We start from the raw sequence: 12105 nt of genomic DNA, 5'->3' as shown, positions 1-12105 counted from the left end.
TAGAGTTTGTATGGATTTACCAGACTGTTTGGTGAGTGTTACAGCACCCCCATCAGTCTGGTACAGTTAACCCCCCTATGGGGGAGGTTGTAGTGTTTACACTCGCTCTGCTTTCAGTTAGATTGCAAATAAACAGTAAGAGCTGCTTTGGTAAAGAGATCGTATATTAGGACCGGTTTGCCCCGATCCCCCAACTGTAGGCTGAGAAGCTAGCGGCTAGGCCTAGACTAGGCCTCTAACCATGCGACCAAGTGAAACTCGCACGGACATCAGCAGATATTTGGGGTTTTATTAGTAATGGAAAGCACCAAACAGCCCAGCACCTTTCCAACCACATCAGGTATTTTCCCATGAAACGAGGCAGCGAGTGCATGTCTGTGAGGGTGCTGAACAAGTCCCAGCCTGAAACTGCAACAGGGAAGTGCAGGAGCCACACATCCCCATCTCGGATCCAGTGTGACGCTAAAACGATGAAACTGTGAGAAATTAGTCAGAGAACAGAGTACGGCTTTCTCAGAGCCAATTCCCACCTCAGGACCGACCTAAGAGGGTATACTGGTCCAGATGTTATGCACCACCATCTAATTCAAGCCCCTTGGTTCTGAGTATCGTCCTAAACCGACCCCATCTGTTCACAGTCACTCAGTAAAGGTGTGCTTGGGTAGCTCTCAGGCTCCAGCTAGTAGCTTAGCTAGCTCCTCGGCCTACTAGCTCTGAGACGTGCTGGCTAATCAGTTTTCTCTGAGGCTTACTGGCTAACTAAGCTCTCAGCTGCTCGGGCGTACTAGCTAACTGTAGGTAGCTCTCAGGCGTACTAGCTAACTGTAGATAGCTCTCAGGCGTACTAGCTAACTTTAGGTAGCTCTCAGGCGTACTAGCTAACTGTAGATAGCTCTCAGGCGTACTAGCTAACTTTAGGTAGCTCTCAGGCTAACTGTAGGTAGCCCTCAGGCGTACTAGCTAACTGTAGGTAGCTCTCAGGCTAACTTTAGGTAGCTCTCAGGCGTACTAGCTAACTGTAGGTAGCCCTCAGGCGTACTAGCTAACTGTAGGTAGCTCTCAGGCGTACTAGCTAACTGTAGGTAGCTCTCAGGCTAACTGTAGGTAGCCCTCAGGCGTACTAGCTAACTGTAGGTAGCTCTCAGGCTAACTGTAGGTAGCTCTCAGGCTAACTGTAGGTAGCTCTCAGGCGTACTAGCTAACTGTAGGTAGCCCTCAGGCTTGCTAGCTAACTGTAGGTAGCTCTCAGGCCTACTAGCTAACTGTAGGTAGCTCTCAGGCTTACTAGCTAACTGTAGATAGCTCTCAGGCGTACTAGCTAACTTTAGGTAGCTCTCAGGCGTACTAGCTAACTGTAGATAGCTCTCAGGCGTACTAGCTAACTTTAGGTAGCTCTCAGGCTAACTGTAGGTAGCCCTCAGGCGTACTAGCTAACTGTAGGTAGCTCTCAGGCTAACTTTAGGTAGCTCTCAGGCGTACTAGCTAACTGTAGGTAGCCCTCAGGCGTACTAGCTAACTGTAGGTAGCTCTCAGGCGTACTAGCTAACTGTAGGTAGCTCTCAGGCTAACTGTAGGTAGCCCTCAGGCGTACTAGCTAACTGTAGGTAGCTCTCAGGCTAACTGTAGGTAGCTCTCAGGCTAACTGTAGGTAGCTCTCAGGCGTACTAGCTAACTGTAGGTAGCCCTCAGGCTTGCTAGCTAACTGTAGGTAGCTCTCAGGCCTACTAGCTAACTGTAGGTAGCCCTCAGGCTTGCTAGCTAACTGTAGGTAGCTCTCAGGCCTACTAGCTAACTGTAGGTAGCTCTCAGGCTTACTAGCTAACTGTAGGTAGCTCTCAGGCTTACTAGCTAACTGTAGGTAGCTCTCAGGCTAACTGTAGGTAGCCCTCAGGCCTACTAGCTAACTGTAGGTAGCCCTCAGGCCTACTAGCTAACTGTAGGTAGCTCTCAGGCGTACTAGCTAACTGTAGGTAGCTCTCAGGCTTACTAGCTAACTGTAGGTAGCTCTCAGGCTTACTAGCTAACTGTAGGTAGCCCTCAGGCCTACTAGCTAACTGTAGGTAGCTCTCAGGCTAACTGTAGGTAGCTCTCAGGCTAACTGTAGGTAGCTCTCAGGCGTACTAGCTAACTGTAGGTAGCCCTCAGGCTTGCTAGCTAACTGTAGGTAGCTCTCAGGCGTACTAGCTAACTGTAGGTAGCTCTCAGGCTTACTAGCTAACTGTAGGTAGCCCTCAGGCCTACTAGCTAACTGTAGGTAGCTCTCAGGCTAACTGTAGGTAGCTCTCAGGCTAACTGTAGGTAGCCCTCAGGCTTGCTAGCTAACTGTAGGTAGCTCTCAGGCTTACTAGCTAACTGTAGGTAGCTCTCAGGCTTACTAGCTAACTGTAGGTAGCCCTCAGGCCTACTAGCTAACTGTAGGTAGCTCTCAGGCTAACTGTAGGTAGCTCTCAGGCTAACTGTAGGTAGCCCTCAGGCTTGCTAGCTAACTGTAGGTAGCTCTCAGGCCTACTAGCTAACTGTAGGTAGCTCTCAGGCGTACTAGCTAACTGTAGGTAGCTCTCAGGCTTACTAGCTAACTGTAGGTAGCCCTCAGGCCTACTAGCTAACTGTAGGTAGCTCTCAGGCTAACTGTAGGTAGCTCTCAGGCTAACTGTAGGTAGCCCTCAGGCTTGCTAGCTAACTGTAGGTAGCTCTCAGGCCTACTAGCTAACTGTAGGTAGCTCTCAGGCGTACTAGCTAACTGTAGGTAGCTCTCAGGCGTACTAGCTAACTGTAGGTAGCCCTCAGGCTTGCTAGCTAACTGTAGGTAGCTCTCAGGCCTACTAGCTAACTGTAGGTAGCTCTCAGGCGTACTAGCTAACTGTGGGTAGCTCTCAGGCTTACTAGCTAACTGTAGGTAGCTCTCAGGCGTACTAGCTAACTGTAGGTAGCTCTCAGGCGTACTAGCTAACTGTAGGTAGCTCTCAGGCTTACTAGCTAACTGTAGGTAGCCCTCAGGCGTACTAGCTAACTGTAGGTAGCTCTCAGGCTTACTAGCTAACTGTAGGTAGCCCTCAGGCCTACTAGCTAACTGTAGGTAGCCCTCAGGCGTACTAGCTAACTGTAGGTAGCCCTCAGGCGTACTAGCTAACTGTAGGTAGCCCTCAGGCGTACTAGCTAACTGTAGGTAGCTCTCAGGCTTACTAGCTAACTGTAGGTAGCTCTCAGGCTTACTAGCTAACTGTAGGTAGCTCTCAGGCTTACTAGCTAACTGTAGGTAGCTCTCAGGCTTGCTAGCTAACTGTAGGTAGCCCTCAGGCGTACTAGCTAACTGTAGGTAGCTCTCAGGCGTACTAGCTAACTGTAGGTAGCTCACTGGCCTACTAGCTAACTGTAGGTAGCCCTCAGGCCTGCTAGCTAACTGTAGGTAGCCCTCAGGCTTGCTAGCTAACTGTAGGTAGCTCTCAGGCCTACTAGCTAACTGTAGGTAGCTCTCAGGCGTACTAGCTAACTGTAGATAGCCCTCAGGCTTGCTAGCTAACTGTAGGTAGCTCTCAGGCCTACTAGCTAACTGTAGGTAGCTCTCAGGCGTACTAGCTAACTGTAGGTAGCTCTCAGGCTAACTGTAGGTAGCCCTCAGGCTTGCTAGCTAACTGTAGGTAGCTCTCAGGCCTACTAGCTAACTGTAGGTAGCTCTCAGGCGTACTAGCTAACTGTAGGTAGCCCTCAGGCTTGCTAGCTAACTGTAGGTAGCTCTCAGGCCTACTAGCTAACTGTAGGTAGCTCTCAGGCGTACTAGCTAACTGTGGGTAGCTCTCAGGCTTACTAGCTAACTGTAGGTAGCTCTCAGGCTTACTAGCTAACTGTAGGTAGCTCTCAGGCTTACTAGCTAACTGTAGGTAGCTCTCAGGCTTACTAGCTAACTGTAGGTAGCTCTCAGGCGTACTAGCTAACTGTAGGTAGCCCTCAGGCGTACTAGCTAACTGTAGGTAGCTCTCAGGCGTACTAGCTAACTGTAGGTAGCTCTCAGGCTTACTAGCTAACTGCAGGTAGCCCTCAGGCGTACTAGCTAACTGTAGGTAGCTCTCAGGCTTACTAGCTAACTGTAGGTAGCTCTCAGGCCTACTAGCTAACTGTAGGTAGCCCTCAGGCGTACTAGCTAACTGTAGGTAGCCCTCAGGCGTACTAGCTAACTGTAGGTAGCCCTCAGGCGTACTAGCTAACTGTAGGTAGCCCTCAGGCGTACTAGCTAACTGTAGGTAGCTCTCAGGCTTACTAGCTAACTGTAGGTAGCTCTCAGGCTTGCTAGCTAACTGTAGGTAGCTCTCAGGCTTGCTAGCTAACTGTAGGTAGCCCTCAGGCGTACTAGCTAACTGTAGGTAGCTCTCAGGCGTACTAGCTAACTGTAGGTAGCTCACTGGCCTACTAGCTAACTGTAGGTAGCCCTCAGGCCTACTAGCTAACTGTAGGTAGCCCTCAGGCGTACTAGCTAACTGTAGGTAGCCCTCAGGCGTACTAGCTAACTGTAGGTAGCTCTCAGGCGTACTAGCTAACTGTAGGTAGCTCACTGGCCTACTAGCTAACTGTAGGTAGCCCTCAGGCCTACTAGCTAACTGTAGGTAGCTCTCAGGCGTACTAGCTAACTGTAGGTAGCCCTCAGGCTTACTAGCTAACTGTAGGTAGCTCTCAGGCCTACTAGCTAACTGTAGGTAGCCCTCAGGCGTACTAGCTAACTGTAGGTAGCCCTCAGGCATACTAGCTAACTGCAGGTCTGTAGCCAGGCTACATGGCTGGGGCTTTGCCTGTTTAAGGATGTCTGGTCAGGCTACCCAAACTGACCAACTTTAGAAGTCAATGCTAATTATTTGTTTTATGTTTTATTCAAGTGTAATTACAAAAGTACATACTTAATTACACAGTGAATTACTTTTACCTTCTGTATCAAAGTCTGCACCTTTTCTGTTTGTTCTAACAGTAACAACATCCTCCATATCTGCTGGCACAGTGAACTAGTGTGTGTGTGTGTGTGTGTGTGTGTGTGTGTGTGTGTGTATCCATGTCCGGCAACACGTCACACGGCTTAACACTCAAACACTCAACATGACGTCACCCTGTTAGGAGAACACATCTCCGAGGAACCGCAGAGGAATGGGAGGAATTTGACTTTCTCGTGCCGTCCCATTTCCTGTTACTTATTTTGGAGATGTTCTCACCGCACCGCTCTAGGACCAGAGACACACACACACTCATCATCTGCGCAGAACCCGTACAGGGAATGTGAACTGGAAAGAATTCAGCAAGAACGGAAGCAGCTCCCACGCGCTTAAACATTCCCCACGGCTCGGCTCGACTCGGCTCGGCTCGCTGCAGCGTTACTCCAGACAAACGCGCCGACCAGCAGGACGGCATCGCCGTCATCCCAGCCGCATCACTACAGGCCCGGCCTGGTGCCAGATAACCGAGTTGCCGCGGTAACAGCCGGTTTAAAAAACCTGACGTTCACTTATTGACTTATTCCCGGCCAAACAAGGAAAGACACCATCGTTCCTGACGGGCCTGATTTACATGCTGGGCACTGCTGGCAGATACCAGGCCTGTGCAGAAAGCTGTTTACACTTCAGAACATCCTTAGACCGCAGCGTCAGGTTTCACACAGTTCCGGGTCTCGGGAAAAACACACACACACACACACACACACACACACATCAGTTTGCATCAATTAGGCAAAACAGGTACCATGACTGACCACTGACCCTAGATGTAGTCAATCAGCCAAGACACAGTTTGTATCTGACGTGGGCTAGAGGGGTATAAAGCCCCCCAGAATTGAGCGAAGTTGGGAGTTGGGGATGAGGTGGAGTGACCTCACTAACACTCTTGTCGCTGAATGCAATCAAATCCTCACAGCAATGCTCCCTCCTCTAAAATACCCTTGATTTCTGAAGAAACAATGAATGAGCAGGTGTCCCAATACTTTTATCCATATGGTATTTATATACATTTATACATCTGATAGCAATAATTTTCATCCATATATTTTATCTCCTATTATAAAATGATCTCCACTTTAATCAGTCATAATTCATCAGTTACTGTGCCCGTATATGTAAATGAGCTCCTCTCTGATTGGCTGCCCTGCATTGTACCCCGTTCAACAAGCAGTCCAGGCTGAAACCCTCCTAACAGATTCAGTGCGGCTCTGCGGCTCTAAACTGCAGTAAATCACAGTCTGTATATAAACTACCAGGAGCTTCAGACTGTCCCAAATTCTGCGAATGTTCCTTCTGGCTGTCCAGTGTTTAAAATACTGAGATAAGATTCCCTTTGGCTTCATTTTAAGAGAAACAGAAGAAAGTGGTCCGTCCAGAAAGCGCACTCAGCCAGCTTTACAGGACGTTCTTTCAGTGTCAGGCAGCAGCATTTGAGAAGTAGGCCTTCTTCACTTTGTTAAAGGGCCTACACTATATGTCCAAATACTTATGGACACCTTCTAATGAAGTCTAACGAAGCAATCAGCTACTTCAAGTTGCACCCACTGCTGACACAGATGTGCAAATGCACACATACACAGCTTGTCTAGTCCCTGTAGAGAAGTACTGCCAATAGCCCATTCATGCTGAAGATATGAGGGGTGTTTCAGGCTGGACAGCCAATCAGGAAAGAGGTCATTTACATATCCATCCTCATGGTCCATTTAGTCTATTTGTGTAAACTAAGCTGCGAAACAGGCCATTTTCAGATCAATGTATGTGTGATGTCACAGTTGACAGCAGTTAAGCCCCGCCCATTCATGCTGAAGATATAAGGGGTGTTTCAGGCTGGACAGCCAATCAGAACAGAGGTCATTTACATATATTCTCATGGTCCATTTAGTCTATTTATGTAAACTAAGATGCAAAACAAGCCAATTGGAGAGCAGTGTTTTTGTCATGTCACAGATACTAGAGGGGTGTTTCAAGCTGGACAGCCAATCAGAACAGAGCTCATTTACATATGCATCAGAATCATATCAAAAATATTCTGTTGTCCACCTACATCAAGCATCGCTTCGCCCTTAGCCCCCCATGCCCAGGGTCTGGTCAGGTCAGGGGATTTCCGTGGACAATGGCCAGCGTGGTCAGCCCAGGCCGGACCATTGAAGCCTAAGCCAGGAGCTGGAGGCTCCCCAAGCGACCCCCCTATGTCTACAGCCAAGCCAGGGCCTCGCACACAATGGCATGCTAAGCTGGAGCCAACATCTGCTCCAACGCTGCCTGGGCTAGTGGGACTAGTTTCCTGGACCGGAGGGGTCTGACCACCAGGTTCTGGTTCTGCACACCTTCTCATACACACACACACACACACACACACAACGGCAAGCTAAGCTAGAGGCAATATGATGCTTCCATATCTGCTGCCTGGACTGGAAGTGACTGACTGACCATCAAGAAGGTCCAGTAGGTGCTGGGGCTGCACATCTGCACGACCCCACCTTACCACTAAGGTGGTCTAGGTGTACAATGTTAGAATGAATGGGGGTCGAAAGGTCAAGTTTTGGGCTCATTCGCCCACTTTTTGTTGGAATTGTCCGTTCCACCTTAAATGGTGCAGCAGTTGCATTCTGGCGCCCCAGGCGCCAGAATGCAACTGCTGCACCATTTAAGGTGGAACGGACAATTCCAACCAGAAGCCAAGTTAAGCCCCCTATGAAAGCACCAGTGTTATGCTGGTGATGGGACAGAGCAAGGGGGCACTTGAGGCAACAAAAACACCCCCCTCCTCCTCCAGCCTTTACCTGCGTCCACCGTGTCGGTCAGGTCGTAGTTGGAGGCCGTCCTGGGGAACTCCTTGAGCTTCCTTGCGCTCAGGTTGAGCAAGCCCGAGTTGGCCGCCTCCTCCAGAGCCCTCTCCAAGCCGCGGTTGAGGGGCACGTTGGGGCTGGAGCCCAGTGCGAGGAGGCTCGGCTGCGGCGGCGCCACGGGAGCGAGCTGGGAATGCCGGAGGGGCTCGGCCCCCAGCGCCGTCATGTTGGCCCCCGAAAGACGACAGTAAACAGAAGGGACCGCTCCAGAGACTCGCCGTAAATCCAAGAGGAGAGGAACGCTGCGCAGAAATCCCCCCCTGTACTATCCCCAGTTTCACTGTGCTGAGCGCGCATGCGCACTCGGTGCAAGCTGTTGGCCGTTGCCAAGGGGCCTAAAAGCTTGACCGCTGCGCGCTCTGCTGGTAACTCTACAGCTACGATATACATTTATTTATTTCATTTAATATTTGACAGGAATATATGCATATATCACTACATTTAACGAGGAATAGGCACTATTTAATAGTTTATTATGCAGTGAAAATAATGGGAAATAATCCCGTTATTAAAGTTATATAAAAAAAATATTATTAAATATTTATTTTATTATAATACACTTTTTAAAAGTAAAAAAGGCATTAATGATTATATTTTAAATAAATAAATATTGATAAATGTAAATATATATCGAATTGATATTTTTTCATTACGCTTTTTTGTAACGTATTTTTATTTTTTATTTTTTATTTTAATATATAAATATTATATAATTAAAATTTACATATATATAATTTAACGAGGGATGTGCACTATTTCATATTTTATTGTGCAGTGAAAAAAGGACAAGACTGGAAAAACTGGAATAGTCCCGTTATTAAAGTTATTAAAATGTTAAATATATTTTTTTAATAATAATTGTAAAATGTTAAATTAATAATAATAATAAAATAAATAAATAAATACATAAAAATAATAATACATAAAAAAAATTATAGTGGATTTTAAATTAAATTATATATTTATATAAACTATATTTAACAAGGGATATATAATTTTAAATAGTTTATTATGCAGTTAAAAAACGACAAGACTGCAAAAACCTGGAAAATAGTCTCGTTATTAAAGTTATTAAAATGTTTAAAATAAAAAATAAAATAAAAATATTAAAAAAATTTTAAGTAAAGAAAGGCATCAATGATTATATCTTACATAAATACTTATTTATTTATTGTAACTATATATATCACATTTAAACTTTTATGTAACTTTTTATAGTGGATTTTAATTTAAATTATATACTTATATAAACCACATTTAACGAGGAATATGCCACTACAGAAATGTAGAGAAGAAATGTAACAAACAATAATACATTTACTTTTTTAAAAGTAAATAAATGCATCAATGTTTTTATCTTAAAAAATAAATATTTATAAATGTGAATGTAAAATAAATATATCAAATTTATGCTTATACAATTAATTTGTTTTACCGGTTACCCAGCTTTTTTGTAACATATATTTTAACAAGAGATATGCAGTTTTTAATAGTTTATTACGCAGTAAGAAATAGACTACATAAACTGGAAATAGTCCAGTTATTAAAGTTCTTTAAATGTTAAATTAATGACAAATTTAAAAAGGCATACATTATTATATCCTAAATAAATCAGTAATTATATATATGATTTATTATATTATATTATTTATATATTTATTTATTTATTTATTTATTTATTTTTTATTATTATTTTTTTTTTATGGTTAAGGTGGTTAAAAACCCAGTAACCCAGGGGAAATATACCCTATACTGGAAAGCTAGCTGCTTATCCAGCTCTTGACCAGTTTAGCTTATGTTTTCATTTGAGTTTGATGGACTAGCTGGTCTATTAGCATGACCAACTTGACCATGAACCGGTCATACTGGTACATGATGATCATGACAGTCATGCTGGTCTGCCACCTTGGTCATACTGGTTAGCTGGCTTGGTCGGGTTGGTCAGGCTGTTCGACCAGCTAAACCATCAAACTCAAACAAAAACATGCCCTATGCTGGTCAGGAGCTAAGCTGGTCAACCAGCTTAACCAACCAGGTTGATGTTGATGTTATTGTTTACAGCACACAGTACAAATCTGTCACCGCTGCTGGAACCTGAACAGCCTGTTGAACATTAAGCTTCAGCTGTCTAAAGGCCACCGACCTGGACGAGTTCCTGAGTCCAGGGACAAAGTCCGGCCACATGATGTAGATTTACGAGGGAAATTAAAACACAGACACAGACACAGACACAGCGATACAGCCCATAATTTATCTCCCATACAAACCCACCAGTGCAGCTACACGAGTCTTCTGAGTTTTATATGGAATGATGATGATAATGATGATGATGATGATGATGATGATGAAGGTAAAATAGTGAATAGAGAATCTGAACTAATCCAGTTCTCTTTAGGGACTACTTTCTGTAGCCGCACTACACCCTGCAGCATGTATCCCTCCACCATTTTAATGATCTGGTTCTAAAAGCAGGTTCTAGAGCCGAACTCTTCTCAGAACTCTGGTAGAACCGTGTCTCAGGCATCAGGCAGCGTCTTCATCACCATTAGGTGAAGAACGTCTAAGAACCAGTCTACAGTGTTGTTGACTGACAGACTGAAAACAGAAAGTAAAGGAGGGAGTGTATGAGGGTGGGGGAGGGCGAGGAAGGCCGCTTTCTGCCTCTGAGATTGCTGACTCAGCAGGCCGCCTGAGCCACACACTTCACCGGAAAGCTGTTTTCTGATTACAGAACACAGTCACTCACACACACACACACACTCACTCACACACACACTCACACACACACGCTCAACTTACACAACACAGCTCTGGAGCTTTGGCCTGGCTAATTGAGCGTTGGGCCTGGGTAATTCTACAGTTAGACCACTGGGAGCACTTTAAACCCCCCATGATCAGAGATGAGGTGTAGGCAGTCTCTCATAACCGCCGAGATGTTTTTCCACTGATCTCCACCCAAACCATCAGACACCACCTCCATTGCTACACCGCTTGTCCAGCTTCTCTTTATTCCATAGAATAAATGAAACAGCGGCTGCGTCCCAATTGCGCACTACACACTAATGCTACATACTAACACACTCAGCAGTGCGGGTTCGGCAGGTTAGCACAGCACATGTTAGCATACTGACCCTATTCGTACTAACAGGAAGTGATGAAGTGCACGATTCGGTTGAACGTTTGTCCATTTCGCATTGCATTGTGGGATAATAGCACACGTCCCTCATAAGCACACTCAAAAAGTGTCGGGTAGTTTAATCTACACAGTCTTATCAGAACATTAGGACCACCTACCTAATAGAGGGAATAGCCATAGAATGGCTTGGATGACACTAGCGAGACGTCGTGGTGTGGGATGACTGTATTAGGGTAATACAGAGAGAGAGAGAGAGAGAGAGAGAGAGAGAGAGAGAGACAGAGAGAGAGAGAGAGACAGAGAGAGAGAGAGAGACGAGATAATAACCTGAGACCACAAAATAATATACTGAAGCAAAACTGTGCAGACATTATCTTGTGGCCTCAAGATAATTATTTCATGGCCTCACAATAGTATTAAGTTGCTAATAGAAGCTTAATTTCTTTGGTAAATTTTATAAAAGTTAAAATATTTTATTGCACATAAATAAAGCTGAGGGATTCTGAATTTCTGGGTATTACTGCAGGTGCATTACCGGGCCTACGGGTTTTATTTTTATTTTATTTAATTTCTTAATGCAGTTCTCTTTAGGGACTACTTTCTGTAGCTGCACTACACCCTGCAGCATGTATCCCTCCACCATTTTAATGATCTGGTTCTAAAAGCAGGTTCTAGAGCCGAACTCTTCTCAGAACTCTGGTAGAACCGTGTCTCAGGGCCTACGGGGGAAACCGAGCAGGCCTGAATGCTCACTCAGCACCACACACACACACACACACACACACACACACACACACACACATCGCCTGACCCACATGCTGGAACTGGACACTTCTGTAAAGCGCTCGCGCTTCCTCTTTCCCTTCCCTTATGAAAGGCTGTGCGCTTCAGAGCAGCAACCGAACCCCGAACCCCCCCGTCCCACCCCCTCGGAACAGGGCAGCACTGAACAGCACCGGACCGGATCACGGTCCGAATAAAGCACACTAGTCCTGTCACGCGCCGGTCGTTTGCGATAGGGGGCGTTATTGCTTTTCCCCGCATCGGTATTCCGACAAGACCCGCCTCCTGTGCCGCGATTGGCCAGCAGCAGTTCACGCTCACGAGTGGCTCGCAAGCTGCCTTTCTGCGCGCCTGTGGCCAATCCGGT

At 45.9% G+C, this 12105-nt stretch overlaps 1 protein-coding gene across 5 annotated transcripts in view; it reads right to left on the bottom strand.

Annotated features, from left to right (window-relative positions):
* lrch1 (leucine-rich repeats and calponin homology (CH) domain containing 1) overlaps nucleotides 1-8086 on the bottom strand; it is a 52826-nt gene extending 44740 nt beyond the window's left edge. For all 5 annotated transcript variants that reach the window (XM_072686667.1, XM_072686668.1, XM_072686663.1 and 2 more), the window contains exon 1: nucleotides 7754-8086. In XM_072686667.1, the coding sequence (XP_072542768.1) occupies nucleotides 7754-7985 (232 nt within the window). In that variant the 5' untranslated portion in view covers nucleotides 7986-8086. The remainder of the gene's footprint in view (nucleotides 1-7753) is intronic.
* Between the last annotated feature and the right edge of the window lie 4019 nt (nucleotides 8087-12105).

Source organism: Salminus brasiliensis, chromosome 8 (genome assembly GCF_030463535.1).
Source record: "Salminus brasiliensis chromosome 8, fSalBra1.hap2, whole genome shotgun sequence".
Classification (NCBI taxonomy): Eukaryota; Metazoa; Chordata; class Actinopteri; order Characiformes; family Bryconidae; genus Salminus; species Salminus brasiliensis.
Note: the sequence above shows the minus strand (reverse complement) of the source record. Positions and strands in the feature narration are given on the sequence as shown.